This window comes from Cervus elaphus, chromosome 11, assembly GCF_910594005.1.
Source record: "Cervus elaphus chromosome 11, mCerEla1.1, whole genome shotgun sequence".
Taxonomy (NCBI): Eukaryota; Metazoa; Chordata; class Mammalia; order Artiodactyla; family Cervidae; genus Cervus; species Cervus elaphus.
The window spans coordinates 9,675,994-9,697,595 of NC_057825.1; the positions used below are offsets into that span (position 1 = coordinate 9,675,994).

The window sequence follows — 21,602 nt, forward strand, 5'->3', positions numbered from 1 at the left end:
GGGGGGGATCGTCACCGGAACCAGCCCTTGGGCTTGTCTTCTAATCTCACCTTCATGTGGGACCCGTGTAACCCTTCTCATAAATGATGAACCCTTGTTACACAACAGCTTTCAACTGGAAAATGAATTCCCTCCAACCCTCTGGGCTGGGCTTTCTCCTTTGGTTGTTGTTCTTTAGTTGCTAAATCATGTCCAAGTTTTGGCGACCCCGTGGGCTATACATAGCCTGCCAGGCTCCTCTGTGGGATTTCCCAGGAAGGAATACTGGAGCGGGCTGCCATTTCCTTCTCCAGGGGATCTTCCCGACCCAGGGATTGAACCTGTGACTCTTGCATTGGCAGGTGGATTCTTTCCCACTGAGCCACCGGGGAAGCCTTCTCCTAGTAAAGCTACAAAAGAGGTGAAACTGCCAGGCCTCCTTATAGGCAAATGTCCCCTCGCCAAGCCTGCTGCCCCTCGGGGCAGGAGCAGGCACCTCGGCAGGAAAGGGAAAAGAGCCTCCCTGACCTGTGCAGCCCTGGGCCTCCTGTTCAAGTCCCGCCACTACAGGTGTGGTCTTGCCACAACAGTCACACAAGAGCATCTTTATAATCAAACATGGACAGAAGGCAACCATCAGAAGGCAGCCGGAGGATTTTAAGCCAGCAGGACTGCAGCTGGTGAGCAAGGCTCCGTCCCCGCTGTCGGCTTATTCTGTGGGTAGATCAAATGGCTCAGTGGATCCTACATCCATAGGAAGCGCGGGCCAGGGGGCCAGGATGGAGCACAGCAGCCCGCAGGCTCCTGACAATGGATGTGGCGGGGATGAGCCTGGGTGTGCGCGGCCTGAATGTTAGATCGCTGCGGCGGGATGCTGCTTCCCCTTTAGGAGGAGCCATTAACCTTTCAGATGACAGCCCCGGGATGGCAGTGACGGAACCATTTCTGAGGTCAGCGAGGATCTATGTTCTCAAAAACCTGACATGGACATGCAAAAGTTGTGACTGAATCCCGGTGTCCCTGACAGTAAGACTTAAATGCGGGTGACAGATCTTCTGCAATCAAAATGCCCCATTTCCCAGAGTATCTGTCACAGATTGATAACATCCACGCAAAAAGTTAAGTACAATTATGTCTGTCACTAAGAAACATACCTCGGAACCTGTGACTGACAACTTGCTGGAAGCTGACAAATCACCGGAAGATTCCTGAACAGCTCGGAGCAGCCGCGCACCTTATAAGGGAGGCTCAGCCCCCGCCTGACGGGGGAGAGGCTCCCGGGAGGGAAGACGACGTTTCCTCCCGGGGGAATGGGGGGCAGAGTCCGTGGAGGGTCACAGGACCGCCCACGGCCTGGGGGAGCAGGGTCGGGGGCCAGCTCCGCCCTGGGGACCCCCAGCCAGCAGGACGGGCAGGAGGAGCTGCTGGATCCGTGTGGTCTGCCTGCACCACACGGGCTCTGTGCCCCGACCCCGGGAGGGCGCCACAGCCGCCACCCCGAGGGCCCCAAGCTCCGAGCCACTGACACTGGTCCCGCACGAGCTGAAGGGGGCAGGCCACAGGTTGGAGGGCGAGGAGGCACTGGGCATGGTGTGAGCAGACCCGGGGTCAGGCGCCCACCGGAGCGCCCCATGGCACCCACGGCAAGGGGTCTGCGGCCCTAGCATGCAGGCCAGCTGAACCTGGATTCCTGAGGACGGGGCTGGGGAGTGTGATACATTTCTTAATGGGCTAAAAAGAAGAACTGCTGAAGGCCTGAAAAATCCATTTGCTATTTGAATCCTGCCAGTGACTGGGTGCACTTGGCCTCTTAAGCTGGCTTCTTTAATACCACGGGGTTTTCACCCTTGGAGAGTTCTCTTTTTTGACTTTAAAAGGTGAAGCCCAAGTCTACCTCCTTGCGACTTCAGCCCACCTGATCTAATTTTGCCTCCAGGGGCTCCCAATGCCCCAGCCCCACCTGGAGGCACTTCTACGCCCCCTTCTACACGGTAACCACTTGGGACATCTGAAGCCACCTGCCCCATCGCTCAGATCAAAACTCAGCGATTCCTCGCACTCAAGCTCAACGCTCGATTTGCGTAACTTCTACAAGGTGACCCGTCCCACTGTGCGTAAGGCTGCATTCATTCCACGCGCCCAAGGCCGTGCCTGGTTCACACAGACAGCGGCTAAGCCAGGTTTCCTCAGTTTGGCTCCCGTGCAGTTGGATGTTTTGAACCGCAGGGGGCCCTGTCCGTTTTCACCCATCACCTTTCATCTCCTGGATGCGGCAGGACGCTCTGACTGTAGAGACGTGCGGTATCGATTCTGCCATTCAGCACATCCGCTCTCCCTAATGACTCCGTGTCATCTGCACATTTGATAAGCATGCCTCTGATGTCTTTATCAAGCTACGGGTTCTACCGTTCGGCAAGCCGGGGGGCAGCAGCCCACCAGGGCCCTTCCTGGGAGGGCACAGAACCGATCCCTCTCCCACAGGCTGGGGCACCTGGGGCTCCGTCAGCTGCAAGTCCTCCTGCCTCCCCGAGATTTTCCAGACCTTGGTACTGGCAGAAGCTGAAACTTCTTGTCCTGGCAGAATCACATATGAGGGCTGGGGTGGGGGCAGCCCAGGCTGAAGGGGGAAGGAAGGTGCTTGCTCTGTCTGCACCCATCCCAAGGCAGCAGCAGAGAAGGATCAGAAGGGCCGGGACCCAGGGACACCAGTGTTTGCTCACACATGCCGGGCCGACCCGAAAAACTGAGGCTGGCCCGGGAAATGGGTGGGCACATAGGATCATGCCCGAGGCCCACGTTCAGGCCCACCCTGCTGGTCAACGTTTGTGAAACAGATGGCAGAGGACGGGGCAGCGCTGGGGCCCAGGGAGAAACAGAGGCTCCAGGCCCCCGGGGTAGAAGTGGCACGCCCTTCCTCACGTGGGTAAAACTGTCAAGAAACGCGTGGAGAGATGTGCGTGTGAAAGATTTGCTGGATGAGGACGAGGAGCTCTGCCAACACACCTTATTCTGGATCTTGCCATGAACTTCAAACACTCTGCCCATTTGCCGGATACAGCCGAGGGGCCTGCCCATCCTGAAAGGACCATGTCTGGCCCCGCAGCTGGCATTCTCTGCAACAACAGGGAGGAAACGGGCAGGAAGCACGTGTTCCGGGGGGCAGCAGCTGCCTCTGGAAGGAGAAGGCAGTCCTGCCAGGACCCTGAGGTCCTCGGGTGGCGACCCACCATCTTGCCAACTGTCCCTTTGGGCTGAAATCAACGGGGGGGTGACTGCTCTCCAAAAAACGATGGGAAATTGACACACGAGTTAACAACAAAAGAAATGAAGGCAGAGAGCATGCTTTTGGCTCTTGTGATATAAACTCAAGCTCACGGAGGCAACAAGGTCTGCTACTGGCCCTCCCTAGCTTCCTTCACTGCCCCCAGGGAAAGGAGAAATTGGGAAAATGGCCCACCACCCTTGCATCCAACAGCCTGCCCATCCTCCAGCCTCCTCCACACTTGGTCGGTAGAGGGCGCTGCCTCACCGCGCTCTCACCGCAGCCCCGGCTTTGCAACTTGATCCCTGCGTCCACACAAAGAGCACAGCTTGTGCTTTCACAGGAGAAAGCAGCAGCGAAACGCAGCCTTGCTTTTTTGTGATATGATAGCACCTATGTAAAAAGTACACAGGAAAACGACTTGAAAGAAATATACCCAAAGGTAATGAGCCTTTGCTTACTGGAGATGGAATTTGTCTTTTTTTTCTTTCATTATTTTCTATGCTGTTTTCTACCAGCTTGTCTTCCTCTCAGAGTCAGAAAAGCCTGAGGACTCTTCAGGGGCTCACGAGTCATCTGCGGGTGGGGCTGGGGAGGCTGCAGCATGGGGTCCCAGGCTGTGGGGGAGGCATTTCTCGCATAACTAAACATGTCTGCACCTGGGCCGAGCTCAGGGAGGTAGAAGGTGGGGGAAACTAGAAACAGTCCCCGCCTTCCAGGAGTTTACACCATGATCACAAGGTGAAGGGGTAACGGCTGAGAAGGCTCCAAGGGCAGAGCCTGGCACAGGGCATTCAGGGAAGGCTGCCTGCAAGAGGCAGTATTTGAACTGACATTCGAGGCAGGGAATGCGAGACATATTGGATGCACAAGCGTCCACATGAACAAAGACACAGAAGCACAAAATAGGAAAGGAAAAACAGGCTGCTGGTTCTAAGTTGGAGGCTTTGGGAAAGAGAGAGAAGACCCATTCCTGGGAACCAGGCACAGAGGCCTCCATCCTACAGGCCCCCAGCGGGAACACAAGTGTCACCCACAGCCCTCTGCCAGAGAGAAAGCTGCCAAGTTCCTCTGCTGGACACATCACGGGATCTGAAGCTGCACGGAATAACACACTCATCACTTCACAAATCTTCAGTGGGTAATCTGAATTATCAGCATTTCATTTTTTTTTTTTTAAATCAAACACATGCAATAGGAAAACAATACAAAAACTGAAGACCATAAAAAAAAAACCCTGTTGAATTAGGAGGCTCATAGGTGTGTGGGCCACCTGTAAATGACTGCACAATGAGAGGAGGGCTTAGGGACAGACAAGGGAAGCGTTAACGTAACATTCAATTATCCTACTGCACCCTGGCTGACTTAACTCAGTCAAATTAGAATACATTTTATATTGACTATTTTGACATTTGCTTTATTTGGCAAGTAAAACGAAACTGATCCAATTTTCTTGCAGCCATTGTTAAACCATAAACTGAACAACAAGAGGTTATAAAATACACAAGCCTCATAAGGCTCCTCCTGATGTGCTACCTCCAGTTCTGCAGGACTCTCGCTGGCCTGTGTCCCGCGTCCCGGCTTCAGTTCCCAGTGACTGTGCTCCTGTGCTGACCGGCCAGCTTCTGGGCAGGGGGCAGGGCGTTCCTCCTGCCGTAACTGGAGAAGTGGAGCTCTTCATCTCACAAAAAGTTAAACCTGCCCGGAGGTGGCACCTATTTCTAGGCCCTTCCAGACCATATGATGTCAATAGGTGTAACCTCTCTGAGGCGATGGGTCTGAGCTGACCCCGAGCACACGTGATGGGTCCGAGCCGACCCCAGGCACAGGTGATGGGCCCGAGTTGACCCAGGGCACACGTGATGGGTCTGAGCTGACCCCAGGCACAGGTGATGGGCCCGAGTTGACCCAGGGCACACGTGATGGGTCTAAGCCGACCCTGGGCACAGGTGATGGGCCCAAGCCAACCCTGGGCACAGGTGACAGTGATCACAGCTGTGACGGTGCTTGGGGCAGTGAGAGAGGAACTCCAAAGGGCTGACCTGAGCTGCGTGAGCCTCGTACTCCTAAACCAAAGACCCAACTCTGGGAAGCTCTGGGAAGCTGTTCACCTCTCTTAACGCCGAAGTGAAGCTAAAAACTACTTCTCAAGTTTCAGGCAACGCCAGGGGTTGTTAGGATTAACCACCACTCTTAGTTTGTGAACCTGTCTCAAGCGAGAAACACCTGTCTTTTGGAAAAGTCCCAAAGGACAGGCCTCCAAGCTGCCAGCTCCTGAAAGCTCATTCCCCCGAAGGCTCAGCGGGGGAACAGGACGCGGGTGACCAGCCATGCCACCTCTCTTCTGACTTGCGGGGCGCAGGGTGTGGGCCTTGGGGCATGCGGAGGGGCAAGCGCCCGGTAACGGCTCTGTCCTGTTCCTGACCGACTCTGTCACCTGTTTGCCCACATGGAAGCTCTGAGGCCCCTTCTCGTTAATGTTCCATCCACCTCCAATGGCACTGCCTCGCCACTTCTCACTTGTGTACTTTTGTAACTCCTTTCTCAAGTGCAGTCTATCATTGCTCTTTGCTCCTTGTCCTCAAATAATTCACCGCTAATGAGGCAGAGGTTTTTGATCAGATAGAAAGTGTTGAGACTACTACTCAGGTAATCTGCTATTACCAGATTTCTGCTCCGACGGAAATCAGGTTAAATCAGGTGCAGAGACCAGTCCGCTCAGCCAAGTTTCTTTGTGGAAACAACTATTAAAATGAACAGCCCTTGAAAAACTTCTCACTATTCTCTCAAACTACCTATTTCTTAGTCTGCAGCTCTTTGGGAAAAGAAACAATATGGAAATGAACAAAATTACTTACCAACTCTCCCAGAGTTAAACGAGTTGCTGGCCAAGGCAGAGGAGGAACTCCACCTTTTACGGGTAGCCTTCCCAACTGGGTGGCTACAGATCATGTGACTGTGTGCAGCTATGAGCTCTTTAGAATAATAAGCTCCATTTTAAGTTGCATATTCTGCTATTTTAGAAGCCTGCAGAATATGCACAACAGAACACAGAATGGCTTTTACATTCACGTAATGCGAAGATTTCTAACAGGTTTTGCAAAATCCCCTCTAAAGGTATATTACTCCTGCAGTGTTTCCGCAGATCCTAAGTGGAGGTGTTTCAGAAGTTACGCAGTGGGACCCGAGACCACATGACTCTGGGACATGCACAACAGGACAGTGCCTCACCTGGGAAGGTTGGGGGCTGGGGTGGAAGCAGTGGATGACGGGGAAGGCGTTGTGGGCTGAGACGCATCATGACTTCGTGGTACTCGGCCCATTCGGTACCAGATTCCCATGCTGTTCAGTTCCCTTTAAGAGAAAAGAAAATTCTTCATGGAGGTGGTTTAGCATAAAATGACCTGAGCAACAAAGTAGACTGCCTCATTTCAGAGGGTCATGGCCTCAGACCTCAGGGAGTCGATTCCGGCCCATGAAGGTGTCACAGTTCAGAGCCTGAGGTGACGGCAGCTGTCCGAACCCGGTAGGCCTGTCGGGTGTGGTCATCTTCCTCTATCCCGGGGCCTGCGTCCTACATACATGCTGTCAACGTGTTCCTCGGTTCTGGGTCGGCAAACTTATTTTTACTCTTGTCATTTCATTGAGGGTATTTGTGCCATAATCCACTTCAAGAGGGCAGACCGCCTGTGCCTGGTGTTGAACTGTCCGGAGAACGGGCCCCACGCAGCTCCAGGCCCTGCCCCTCCTCCAGGATAAGGCCCCTCACTGCCTGTCATTCTCAGGGTCTGTCTGGGAGACATCTTTGCACCACAAAGTGCCAGGCATGTGCCCCATGAACCACCACAACTGAGGGTGGTGATGGAGGGGCTGACAGCTGCCACGTCCGGCTTCCGGTTACTTGACCGGCACACCCACCCAGCCCCACCCCACACCCCCCAGTCAGGTGCCCCGTGAGACAGGCGTACTCTTTGGAATTGTAACCGGATTATCTCAGCCACATCCAACTTCCGACTTCTCAGCTGCCCCATAGATCCGCATCTTGGGATGCAGAGGAAAGTCACCTCTCCAAAAAACAAGGACAGATTTGCTCAGTGGATTCTTCTGGCAGCTTCTCCGTATCAGTACACTACAGGAACTGATCTCAACCAGTCGTGTCTTATTAGGTGGTTGATTCTTATCAGCTGCACTGACCTTGCCACCTCTTGGTCACGGCCATAGTCAGGCCTTGGAGGAGCTGCTCCTGGTCTGAAGATTCCGTCCCTCACAGCCGACAACCCCAAACCTTTGCAAAGTAACCTGTAGGGCTGTGCCCATTTTTAAGAAAAAGGGACTTCAGAGTTTTCAACACTGAAATCTCTTTCCTTACAAATAACACTGGAATTATCTTTCTCTGGAAAAGAATTTTTGCCCCAAGATGAAACGAAAATATACTTTATTTAGCAATCTTCTCAAAATGATATAAGAAAAGGATTCTAGTTTTGATTACCAAGACATATATGGTAAGAATCTATTCTTTAGAATTGCTTAAATTGGTTAAAAATTGAATCTTTGAAAGGAGTATAGGGTGTAATTTTAAAAACCTGAATACACATAGTAACTGAATATACATAATAGATGTAGCAATTATTAAATTGTTGGTTTCTACTATTTGTATGTAAGTGGCTGTTTCTAAGATACCTGAAGTATGGTTATTTTCTTAACTGTTTTCTACTCTAGTAATCTTGTTTACATAATGAGTTTAAACCGTGTTGCAAAATGGGTTTTGAGTGTGTAGAAAGGGTGTGATCACAGAGTCCTTCTTAGGGACCTCAAAATCTCAGAGAAGAGCATTCAGATTCTATAGCTGAAGAGTCAAACAAGCTGTTGTGCACCAAGATGCAAATAAACTCTATTTCTGTGACACTTGCTCCCCAAGTGCTTCAAGCAAACACTACAGCTGGCTATATCTATCTCTCCATCTATGTATCTATCTATCTTGCAGCCTTCAAAAAAGGCCATGGCTTTTCAAGTAAAGAGGAGGGTTTAGACTCAAGTGAGCAAGATCCAGGAAGTTGACCTCCAAAGTCAAGTAGGAGAACGCATCCCTGGGGACCCGCAGGGACAGGCAAGAAGCCTGAAAAGCCAGCCAGGGAGATGGCACGTGGCCAAGAGGCCAAAAACCATCTACCACGCTCTTAATCTGAGAGACCCGAATTTCAGTGGTCTGACGGGTGAACATCTGTCATCTTTTGGATAGCCAGCACCCCTTCATCCCCCTTCTGATGCTCTACCTCGCCTCTGCACTTGGGGAGCAGACACCCCTCATTCCTAAGTCACCCCCATTTCTTCACCAGCTGAAATGGTCTCACCCATGGGTTTCTTGTCTGCTGCTCGTCTCTCCCTTTCTGAACACCAGCTCCACAGGAGCAGGCTCTTTGCCTCACTCACCCCATATCCAGGGGCTTTGGCCCTGTGCACCAAATGGGATGCTCCCTAAACTGTGATGGGGCGAATAAACCGCGGGGAGAGTCGAGGCCCAGTGGTCGGAAAGGAGGCAGCCCCTTGGCTCAAGGCATCTGGAAAGACCCCTGAAAGCCTGAGGATGAACACACAGGAGGAGGGGGGAAGGAGAGCCCCCTAGATGGAGCAGGCGGTGTCAACACGGGAGGAGAGGTCAGGGGGGTGGTGTCCTGGACTGGCTGTTATCTGGGCAGGAAGGGCAGCGAGAAGCGCTAAGACTGGAGGCCCACGAGAGGTAGGCGGCCAAGAGGCTACGGGTCACACAGGTCTCCGGACCTGGCCCCTGGGAGGGATCTGAGCACGCTCGGCAGACAGCAGTGACAAGCCTGGCCTTGCTGAGACTTACCCGATGAACGTGTACTGAGGTGGGGCCTGCTTGGTCCGGCCCATGATCCGAATGTCACAAATGGCCGCTTCAGTTGAATCCCGCGGGATAAATTTAATGCACAGCCTCTTCTTCCTAAAAGCCACTTCCTCTGAAGGAAAGGACCACAAGAAAAGGCATGAGTCTTCCAGAGGTGCCCACATCTCTATTCTCAACACCACGCCTCCCAGCACATTCCCTTCCCAGCGGTGGAAGTAACTGGTCGTCCAAGACGCCTGGCGCCACCGCTCTGGCCCAGGGCAGGGTTGCACAGTGGATAGTCTCGGTTACCCTGCTCTGCGTTCGGGGCCTGATCCCTGACACCCACTGCCGGGAAGGGGCCTACGGAGCACACACACACCTCTGCCAGAAGGAGCCAGGGATAAATCCATAACTGCAACCTGCTCGCTGCTCCAGCCCTCGGACACAAGCACACGGATGCCCCCAGCATTAACACATTTCACTATACGGACCTTCTCTTCTTCACTTTTTATTACAGAGCTCTTCAAACATTCCCCCCAATGAAGAGAACAGGAAATAAGCTGAATCCACGTGTTCCCATGAACCCAATTCAATACTGTCAACAATGGAGGAACCCTCTCGTCTCCTCCCCCGCCCTCTTCAGCTCTGCAGAGATTTAAAATGACTCCCCAGCACGATGTCATTTCACCCACCAATATCTCAGAAGGTATCCAGGGCAGGCTAATTTTTTTTTTTTACCATAACCACTATGATGTTATTATTCTTAACAAAAAAATGAGTCCTTAATATCATCAACTAGTCTGCATTCAGGTTTTCTCCAATATTGCAAAAATGTCATTTAGCTGTCGGTTTGTCTGGACCAAGATCCAGACACTGTCTGTGCATGGCGTTCGGTGGTTATGTCTCTGTTGTTCTGTGGTAACCTCTCCACCTTCCCTTCATCTTCAGGGCACTCACAGCATGGAGAGCTCGGGTCACCCGCTGTACCTCCTGTAACGCGGCTGAGTGAAAGGCTCAATTCTACCCGGGTTAGACAGCACAGGCAGGAGCACTCCACGGGTGGTGCACGTACATCTGATGGGTGACAGGATGCATGAAACGTGATGACACTCTCGGTGGGTTCTGGTGCCCTCAGCCCAGTGGCCTGGTTATAAAGTCCCTGACACCCTGCTCTGGGTGGTCTTCTCATCCCCTGACAACCATGCCTAGACCCGTAACTTCATTAAAGGTGTCAAATGGCGATTTTCTAACTCTGTCATTCCTTCTGCGTTTATTAGTTGGAATTTTTCTATATTAAAAAAATCTTTCATTCTTCAACTACTTGGTCTCCCTGAAACAGGCTCTAGTACAGGAAAGGACAGACATATCTGTGACTCTTTTCTCTAATTTATCAAGTCTTAGGGCAATGAGTTGTGGCCTAACAACCACCAAGGGTGACCACCCACATGGTTTTGGTTTGTTCATGTGTGGTTTTTAAACCACACATGATGAGTTTCAATCAACTGCAGCCATTCAGTACATGGGTCAGACAGATCTGGGTTAAAATTCCAACTCCATCATTTTCCAGCACCCTCATCTCAGGCAAGGGACTTAACTTCTCTGAGCCTTGGTTTCATCATCTAAAAGGGAGTTAATGAAGCCTGACACTGTAGGGACACGGGGTGGATGAAACGTGATGACACGTATGCTTCACTTAGCCCAGTGCCCGGCACGCAGTAAGTGCTCAGTAAAGAATAGTCGTGGTCATTCTTATCATAATACTGTGAGGAAGCCTCGAGCACGCGATCTGTGTCAGTGCTTGGAACTGATTTTCAAGGCCTTTCAGTTCTGTTGCAGGAAATAAGCATATTTACATCAGAGAGCAAGACACAAGAGGGAAGCGCTGTGTTGCTGTTAGTCTTGATTTTACCAAGGGAAGATGAGACTCAGGTACTGATGTTTTGGGATTACCAGAAGAAAAACTCAGAAACTTTGTGAGTTCTTCTCCTAGGAGAGGAAACCGAGCGCTTGATCAGACGTACGAGCTCTGAGTAATAAAACTGGACACTGAATCTAGACCCTGAACATGGGATCCAACAAGCCAGGAAGGGTTACTGCGGGGAGACTGTCCACAGCAACCCTGCAGCTTTAAAAACTATTAGCCGATAACTCAGGGCCTTTGAAAGTGTGAAGGAGGTGAGACTTTTCCTCAAAGTAAACCAAGATGCAGGTATTTTATGTACTTGCTTTGCCAGCTGCTCTTTGCCCCATTCTTCCATTTACAGCAAACTGGAGGTAAGAGATGGAGCTGCTAATTACACATGCTTAAACAGGCCTGACTTTAAGTAAACATATTATACAGAGTCAATAGAAATGTGTTCAGTCATGCTAATGAACACCGAGAAAGGACACAGCACTTTACTAAAACAAACAGTCTTCCAGTTTTTAAGTGCCTTATGGATTGCAACAAAACGTATTTTAAATTAATTACAGGAGTCTCATCTTGCTGGCTGATTTTTAAAAAAAGTCAGGATCTTAAAACGCTCTCAAGCATCCCAGAGCTGACCACGGATTGGATGACCCTAAATGAATAGGTGACTCTACAGTCACCCTTCCTTGTGGGATACGACACCTGTTGGAGATGCCGGAACCCAACCTCAGACTGTCCATGTGGGTAGTGACCAACACACCCCCAGTCACTGGGGCAACTTCCCAGGATCACGTGGCTGTACAGTAGCTAGACCAGGACTCAGTCCTGGGCCTCCTTGCTCAACGGATTCAACAAATTGAGAGGAAAATGCAGAACGAGAAATCCCTTGACTCTATAGTAAATCAATATAGAGACATTTTAAGCCACTTAGTTGTCAAAAACAAACAACAATGCAAATTTTAAAACTAAGAAAAACATAGGGAGAAGTAGGAAGTTAATACAAGTCTACAAGTCAGTTTTAGTTTTTAAGCAGACCATTCATATAAGCAAAAAGAGCAAGCAAAAACTTGTGAAGATGTTCAGTATTGCTAATAAATAATAAGTAAAAATTAAATAAAATGAGAACAGTAAAGCTAAATTAAAAATATAAAGCAGGCCTGTGGAAAACAGGTACAAGTCGGTATCATCAGGGGCAATGTGAACTGGTGTTTCTGGAAGTTAATTTGACAGCAGAGGGTAATAAAGCCTATCTTTACTGAGCTCATCCTCTGAGCTGTGTATGGCAGGTACCTTATGTGATTCAAAGATGAATTAAACATAGACCTTAAAAACAAACAAACAAACAAAAAACCCCATAGATCTTGCCCTTCAAGAAAGAGATAAGTAGCAAAGACATAAAGAAAACATGTAAATGGCTATAATGTAAGCTAAGAACAACATTATGAGGTGGACAGTGCTGCCCCATTTTACAGATGAGGAAACTGAGGCCCAGGAAGGTGAAGTCATTTGCCCAGGGTCCCTCATTTGTAAGTGGCAGAGCCAGACTCCACATTAGGCGAGATTAACTCCAGAGTCCAAGTTCCTCCCACTACGCCAAGTGCAGTCTGTGCTAACAGAGGGAATGACGGGCATTCAGAACCAGAACCCTATGGGCTTTCCACCACTGTTCTTCACATTTGCCTACTTTCCTCCCTTCCTTCAACAAACACGTGCTGTGTCAAGCAGCTAAAGAGTAGTAAAGAAAGCAGACAGGGCTCCTGACCAGCTGATTATAGTCACTCTCTGGACTAAGCCCCTTGTGGGTCCTTTTCCTAGGCTCATCTCTGTATCCCAAAGCCAAGTCTGCAGAGCCTGCAGGAGACACGCACCCACGGTAGCTGACTGAGGAAAGAAGAGAGCCTGCTTTACACTTGCATCTAGAGATCAGAGCTCACCCTACAAAGACATGAGGTGTGACATTCGGAGCTGAGGGAAAGGGCATCTCAGGCAGGGAAAACAACAAAGCAGATCCATGGAATCAGAAAAGCAAGGAGCACAAATGGACTTCCCTCGTGGTCCAGTGGTTAAAAACCTGCCTGCCAACACAGGAGGGCATGGGTTCGATCACTGGTCTGGGAAGATTCCACAGGTTGCAGAACAACTAAGCCCGTGCACACAACTACGGAGCCTGTGCGTGACAGCCTGGAACTGCAACTGCGGAACCCACGCGCCACAACCCCTGAAGCCCACGTGCCCTAGAACCTGCGCCCTGCAACAAGAGAAGCCACCACAACTAGAGAAAGCCCATGAGCTGCAGCAAAGACCCAGCACGGCCATAAATAAACAAACAGAAGGGAGCTTTTTAAAAAGAACAAAAGGAAGAGAGATGCACAAAAGGGCAGAGTGAGTGGCTTGGTCTGGGTCAAGCGCTGGTGCTTAAAGATGAGAAAGATGCTCTCAGAGGAAGGTTGGGGGCAGACGTAGAGGACCCAGGACCCAGTAACCTCAAGTACTTGTAAACTTATCACGAGAAAATCATTCAAAATCTATACATACTCAAACTGACCTACAGATTCAACACCATTCCTTATCAAAATCCCAGATAGTTTCTTTGCAGAAATTGACTAATTTTAGAATTGGTGTGGAAGTTTGAGGGACCCAGAATAGCCAAAATAGCTTGAAAAAGAAGAACAAAGGTGGAGGATTCTTGGTTTCAAAACCTGCTACAAAACTCCAATAAACAAGACTGTGGTTTGGCCTAAGGAAAGACCTACAGATCATAGAAAGAGAACTCAGAGTCTAGAAACAAACCTTCACATTTACAGTCAACTGATATTCAGCAAGGATACTAAGACAATTCAGTGAGGGAAAGGATAGTCTTTTCAACAAATGATTCTGGAAGAAAGAATAAATCTGTTGTATATCAACTATACTTCAACAAAAATATTTTCTTTAAAAGAATAAATTTGAACTTCTATCTTGAACTATTCACAAGCATTTGAACTCCTATCTTGAACAATTCACAAGCATCAATTCAAAATGGATCAAAGACCTAAGTGAAGGAAATAAAACTATAAAACTCTTAGAAGAAAACATTGGCATAAATCTTGGTGACCTTGGATTTGCAATGGTTTCTTAGGCATGACTCCAAAAGCATGAACAACAACAACAAAAATAGATAAATGGAACGTCATCAAAATAAAAAACTTTTCTGTTTCAAAGGACAGTATTAAGAAAATGAAATGAATGTATGGCAACTATACCTTAATTTAAAGAAAAGAAAATGAAATGAAAACCCACAGAATGGGAGAAATTTTTTTCAAATCATGTAACTGATAAAGGACTTACATCTAGAATATAAGAAAACATTCTTATTACTCAATCATAAAAAAAGACCAATTTTAAACAGGCAAAGAATTAGAATAGCCATTTCTCTAGAGAAAATATACAAATGGATAATAAGCATATGAAAAAGTGTTCACCATCACTAGCCACAGGGAAACAAACCAAAACCACAATGAGAGACCACTGCATCCCCACTAAGATGGTTAGAATCAAAAAGAAAGATAATAACAAATGTTGGTGAAGATGAGGAGAAACTAGAACCTTCAAACCCTGCTGGTTGGAATGCAAAAGGGTATATAGCTCCTTTGGAGAACAGTTTGGCAGTTCCTTAAAAAGTTAAATATAGAGTTACCATATGACCTAGCAATTCCACACCTAGGTGTATGCCCAAGAGCAGTGAAAACATACGCCCACACAAAAACTTGTGCATCCAGTGTTCAGGGCAATAATCCAAAATGAAACAACCCAAATATCCATCAACTGAATGGATATGCAAAATGCTATATCCATATAATGGAGTATTACTTGGCAATAAAAAGGAATGGAGTACTGACATGCTACAACACGAACCTACCTTGAAAACATTATACTAAGTGAAGGAAGCCAGACACAAAAGACTACAGATTATGTGATTTCACTTACATGAAACATCTAGAATAGGTAAATCTATACAGCAAGTAGATTAGTGGTTGCCTATGGCTGGTAGAGGGTAGAAAGGTGAGGACTAGGAAGAAAAGGAGAGTGATTACTAGTGGGTATGCAGTTTCTTTGGGGGTAATGAAATGTTCTAAAACTGATCGTGTTGATGGTTGCACAGCTGTGAATATACTAAAAACCACTGAGCTGCAACTTTAAATGGGTAAATTGTATGGTATGTGAATTATACCTCAATAAAGCTGTTATCCCCAAACTCAAATATATCAATATATAAAACTCAAATATATCAATATATATATATAAAGCAGAATTCACCCTGCTTTTTCAGGGTGGCACTGTGGTTAAAAGCGTGGCGAGTCATGCTTCTGTGTGTAACCCAGTTACTTCCCTACTTCTAGATGTGTTGCTGTCGTTGTTGTTCAGTCACCCAGCCGTGTCCAACTCTTTGTGACCCTATGGACCGCAGCACGCCTGGCCTCCCTGTCCCTCACCATCTCCTGAAGTTTGCCCAAGTTCACGTTCACTGCATTGGTGATGCTGTCCAACCATCTCATCCTCTGATGCCACTTCTCCTTCTGCCCCAGGAGTCTTCTCCAGGATCACAGTTCAAAAGCATCAATTCTTCGGCATTTTGCCTTCTTTACGGTCCAGTTCTCACAACCATCTGTGAGCACTGGGAAGACCAGAGCCTTGACTATATGGACCTTTGTTGGCACAGTAATGTCTATGCTTTTCAATACACAGTCTAGGTTTGTCATTGCTTTCCTGCCAAGAAGCAATTGTTTTCTGATTTTATGGCCGCAGTCACCATCCGCAGTGATTTTGGATCCCAAGAAGAGGAAATCTGTCACTATTTCCACCTTTTCCCCTTCTATTTGCCATGTAGCAATTGGGCTAGATGTCCACGATCTTAGGTTTTTTTTTTTTTTTTAATATTTAGTCTTAAGCCAGCTCTTTCATCCTCCTCCTTCACCCTCATCGAGAGGCTCTTTAGTTCCTCTTCACTTTCTGCCATTACAGTGGAATCATCCACATATCTGAGGTTGTTGATTTTTCTTCTGCCTATCTTGATTCTAGCTTGTAACTCATGCAGCCTGGCATTTCTCATGATGTGCTCAGCGTATAGGTTAAACAAACAGGGTGACAGCAGACAGCTCTGTTGTACTCCTTTCTCAACCTTGAGCTAATCAGTTGTTCCATACAGGTTTCTAACTGTTGCTTCTTGACCTGCATATAGGTTTCTCCAGAGACAGGTAAGATGGTCTGGTATTCCCATCTCTCTAAGAGCTTTCTACAGTTTGTCATGATCCATACAGTCAAAGGCTTTAGTGTAGCTGATGAAACAGAGATAGGTGTTTTTCTGAAATTCTCTTGCTTTCTCTATAATCCAGTGAATGTTGGCAATTTGATCTCTAGTTCCTCTTCCTTTTCTAAACCCAGCTTGGACATCTGGAAGTTCTTGGTTTGCATAATGCTGAAGGCGAGCATGCAAGATTTTAAGCATGACCTTGCTAGCATGGGAGATGAGTGCAATTGTCCAATGGTTAGCACATTTCTTTGGTACTACCCTTCTTGGGAATTGGGATGAGGATTGACCTTTTCCAGTCCTGTGGCCACTGCTGGGTGGTCACTGCTTCCAGATTTGCTGACATAATGAATGCAAAACCTTGATGGCATCATCCTTTAGGGATCTGAATAGTTCTGCTGGAATTTCACTGCATCTACTAGCTTTATTAACAGCAGTGCTTCTTAAGGCCCATTTGACTTCGCACTCCAGAGTGTCTGGCTCTGGGTGACTAACCACACCGTTGTGGTAATCTGGTTCATTAAGATCTTTCTTATATAGTTCCTCCATGTATTCTTTCCATTCCATTCTAGATGTTTAACCTTGGTTATTTCTTTAATCCTTAAGTTGCTACTCTACCTCATTTTTCTCATATGTGAAATGGGTATGTATTAATAATACCTATCTCCAAATAGGTACCTATCTTCAGGGGTCTTCTGAAGATGAAATGCAATCAGGTATATATAACATTTATGACAGGGGCTACATAGTAAATACATACTAAATACTGACTGCTGTGAAATTATTAGCTAATACATGTTAATAACAAACAACTAGAAGTAGATCAATGTCCAAAAGCGAAGAGAGCATTAAGAAAAGTATGCTACCCATGGAATCCACTTGTTTCATTAAAATAATAGCTATGTGGGGTCCGTGTAGATATGGAAAGTCTGATCTTTAAGAAATGTCTGCAGCAAAACAACCCCCTCCCGCCCCAAAAAAAGTAGGTCTAAAATGGGAAAAACAAAGTAAGTGTGACAAAAAGTGAGATGCAAAGTTTCATGATGGATCATGTGTCATAAAGGAAGGATCCTCTGGATTTGTTTCTTATTTGCCACATCACTCTTGTGGCTATCCTAACACTGGTCCTAAGTAATATAAAATAAAGCAAGTTAGTTGCCGTACATTAAACTGAGGCGGCTCAGCCACCCAGAGGTTTCCAGTACTGTCTAGTGACTGACGCCACGACAAGAACCTCAGACTGCCACGCGGTCCTGAAGAAGCTTCCGACGTGTCAGCCACTCACTCCTGCTCCATGTTGCTCAGGGTCTTCCCTGAGGGTCTTCCCTCAATTTCAGATCTTGAGGACTCTGACTTGCAGTCTTTCTGGTTCTGACTTTTCCTATACCAAGAGCCAAAAGTGGGGACATCAGGGCACTTGTATTCCCTGAGCGTCTTTTGGGTTTTTTCCTTTTGCTTCTGGGTCTTGTGCGAAGCTTGGCTTCAGCATCGCTGGAGGATGGGCTAAGGACAAACTACAACCGGTTTCCCAAGTGAACTGATTCAGCAGGGAGCCCCATTCTCAGAGAAAAGGGTGAGTTCTGCTCACTTCCACACCTCTACCCAGAACATGCCAAAGTAGAGCCAAGTCAGACACATGTCAAAAGCAGCAGGGTTTATTTGTGGGCACGCAGTAAGCCCTCCTAAAATGTTTCTGAAGCAAAATGCACATAAAAATGTCTACACATACACCTGAAGGAAGAAAACTCTCACTGTGGTGAGTAGGGCCAGAGGGTGACTCACGTGTGTCCACCGTCTCCTGAATCGGGATGAAGCCGACAGGCAGAGTGTCCTTGATGTCGATGAGCTTCATGTCCACTAACACATTTCCTAAATGGCTCTTGGGAAGAAAGAAAAGAGATACAGACAATTAATCTGAACACGCCTGTGGTGGGTCTGCCATTCTAGCTTCAAAACGCATATTTAACACAATGACTCATGCAGCTTTACGACAGCAGGTTAATTAGAGTAGGTGCCAGTTAATGATCCCCAGCGGCTACAGGGGGACTCTGGTGGCCCCCAGGAAAGGATTTCATCTGCAGAACCTCAAGGCCACTCAGACGTGGCCTTGGTTAGCAGGACAAGTGGCCCAGGAGATGCCCAAGATGTAACCAAACAGAGGGCAGCTGTGCACCCACGTCCCAGGGCCACGCGGCCCCTTAGCCCTGAGCATCAGCTCTCAGGGAAGCAGGTTTAGAAGAACACATTCCCGGGGTGGCTGTTGCCCCGGGAGGCAGGGGAGCTGCATCTCTAACAGAGAATCAACCACACTCCCCAATGATCGCTGGTCTCTGCATATTGACACGCATTTCGGTGGCTAGATATGTTCTGTAAAACCCCATGAATCGTAAACTCACACAGAGTGGAAAAGCCCTGCTGCCTAATATTACACATCTTCCAAAATGACATGCACAGGGGCCTCTTAAAGCTTCTACTTAGTGGTGGTGCATGGGGTCCACAGTGCACAGTTTTCCGTAACCAGAGCAAAAATATCTTCGAAGATGGCACGCTGTCCTATAATTGCGAGAAAGAATTCTCTGCAAATGTGCTGGCACTTGCAGCCCACATTTCAAGTTGGAAACGAGCTCTAAAGAGATCTACCCTACAACTTAAAACAAAGTGGGGCCACCTCGGAGGTTTCATTAACATCTTCAGAGTCATTTACAACTTAGCTCCCCCTTTCTCTAGTTAGAGCCAGTTAGAAAAAGAATGATGCCTTCCTATCCCAAATCTCTCCTGTTAGGATGCTAACAACGCATTTGGCATGCCCATCTTCCAGAAAAGCCCAAGCCCCCATAAGCACACGCGCGGTTTACTTGTGCTGTGTTTGTTCCCAGACGACCCCGCCACCTTGCCCTGCACGGCAGGAGAGTCAAGCCTGGCCTGCTCAGAGAAGGGCGCGGCCCTCAGTCTCTGTGGCCCCGCCCGTCCTGCCCAGTGCCAACACCATCACTGAAAGCCAAGCAGGGAACTCCTATCATCTCAACTCTATGCTTTGTTCCCTCTTGGCACTCTCAACTTTCCTTCGTATCAGTTCCTAATGGCATGTTTGTGAGGTTTTTATTTAGCATCTGCTTCCCCACCAGGGTTTAAGAACCATGAGGACCAAAACCATCTCTGCTACTACTACGTATCCAAGCCTAGCATAGATCTTGGCAAATAGTAGGTACTCAATAATTACTGCTGAATAAATTACTATTTTGGGGTACATTTTCAACCAGGCGGGCCACTCAGAATCAGAAATCATAATGGACTTGCTCGGACGACAAATCTAAATAATGCCAACAAAAATATTAAAAGTATATTTAATAAATGCATTATAAACCAAAAGTACACAAATGAAATAAATTCCTGAAATTTAGCCATGAGGGTCAAAGTGTCGAGTGTAAACTATGACCAGTGTTTTCTCGGCACTGTGGTCAGAAAGCCGTCTCTTTCAAAAGCTGGTATTTGCGGAGGATTTAAAATGATTACATTTCAGGTAGCTGGGTCTTGGGAAAACAACGCACAGACCAGCACAGCAAGTGGAGAGTGGAACCCTAACACGGAATAAATCTCTGACCACAGAGAAAGGGTTTTAACCATTAACCCAACTCGCAAACACCAGCTGCTTTCAGAATCGTCTGATCTAATCATACTTTTTTTTTTTCATGGCAGTTGCTTTTCTATGTCATCACTGCTTTCTGCATTGAGAAATTAACAGCCGGGTATGTTTCCCTGCCCTACAGATGGATGGGCATTCATCAATATCCTTCTCCAACGTCTTCCATCTGACAGTTGGGTTTTAATAGAAGTCAACTGCAAACCACTTAACGACCTCACCCTCCACACTCTACGAACGTCCCTGATCATAAAGCCAGAACATCAGTGGTGCAGCCATTAAAAGAGGCATGAAGACCCCCCTCCTGTGCACACGGACGGGAGGTTGCACCGTCAGAGCTTCCCGCAGCCCAAGTGAGGTCCCTCGGCGCCCGGGGCTGCCGCTGCACCGGGTTTAATACAGTAGGTCTGCGACACCATTAATTTTGCCTGTTCCTCTCCCCTCCCCCATCCTGTGCTCTCTTTCATTTCCTCCTCATAAATATGAAGAACGTATTCCCAATCCTTGTTGAGCAAATGATTCATGCCAAAAGCCCAATATGCACTGACTCAGGGTATTTATATTGTCTCTGGTAGCCAGTATTTGCTAGTATACTGTAATTATTTTTGACAACCTTGCATTTAAGGTAGCCACAGATAACCAACTTAATATTCAAATGTTCATAAATCCTTCTGTTTAATATCCTCCCTACCTAATCTATGTACATTATTATTACAGGTAATGCAGAAAGTACAGGGCATGAAAAGTGCAATTAATCTCGATCCTTCCCCAGGAAGCAATGTCACTCCAAAGCCAGGTTTCTGTGTTAACAGCATTATTGGGGGAAAGGAGTTCAGGTTCCAGAGGAGTCTCCCCAAACTCCTACACAGGGAGTCTCAAGTCGCCTAATTAAGAATCTGTCCAGTCTTGAGATTCTACATCCCTCCTTTGCAGTTGTAAAAAATTATGCCATGCAAAGTCTTGGCTCTGACAGTGGGGCTGGGACAGACTGGCTGTAACAGATTAAAATATGGCTCATTCCTGCTCTACTCCTGGGCTGGCAAGGGGGCCCCTGCTGCCCCTTTGAACTGACTTCCCTCCACGTCTCACTACAGGACCCATTCATTCTTTTTCTGAAAATAAAATGCACCTAATTTCCTTACTGCTTCAAAAGGAGGGCAGAGGATTCTCCCACTGCCCTTGTCCTGGTCTTACACCCTCTCCCACACACACCTCACCATGCCCGCCTGGCCCTCATAGAGTAAGAGATACAAAGCACTCAACACACACCTCCTGAATGTTCGACAAATGATCAGATCGATGTATTTTCTACCATCCACTTACCCATGACACTAAAATTAACAAGCCCCAGTGACTTCATTTTTTAACTTGCTATTATTGTCCCTACTCCAAGGGATCAGGGGCTCTTCTGGCTGAGAGTACCAACAACCCATAGCCTTTAAGGAAATGCAACAAAAACAGAAATCAAAAACAGCCAGTGAGATCGTAGCTGGCCTCTGCAGCCACGGTCTCCTCTTCAGCAGGAGATGCCGGGGCTGAGTGGAGATCAGGAGTGAACACGTGAAACCACCGGGCAGAGCACGGGTGTGAACACGAGATGCTCAAGCCTCAGGAGTTGGTCCTGCAGCCCTGCGCGGCAGTGAACATGCGGACTTCCTGCAGAAAGGGGTAGCCAGA

General features: G+C 47.8%; 1 protein-coding gene across 4 annotated transcripts in view; it reads right to left on the minus strand.

Moving 5' to 3' along the window:
- Positions 1 to 21,602, minus strand: part of MVB12B (multivesicular body subunit 12B) — a 189,245-nt gene that overhangs the window by 102,917 nt on the left and 64,726 nt on the right. For all 4 annotated transcript variants that reach the window (XM_043916833.1, XM_043916831.1, XM_043916834.1 and 1 more), the window contains exons 4-6: positions 18,068 to 18,164; positions 9,090 to 9,219; positions 6,473 to 6,595 (exon numbers count right to left, since the gene is read on the minus strand). In XM_043916833.1, the coding sequence (XP_043772768.1) occupies positions 6,473 to 6,595; positions 9,090 to 9,219; positions 18,068 to 18,164 (350 nt within the window). The remainder of the gene's footprint in view (positions 1 to 6,472; positions 6,596 to 9,089; positions 9,220 to 18,067; positions 18,165 to 21,602) is intronic.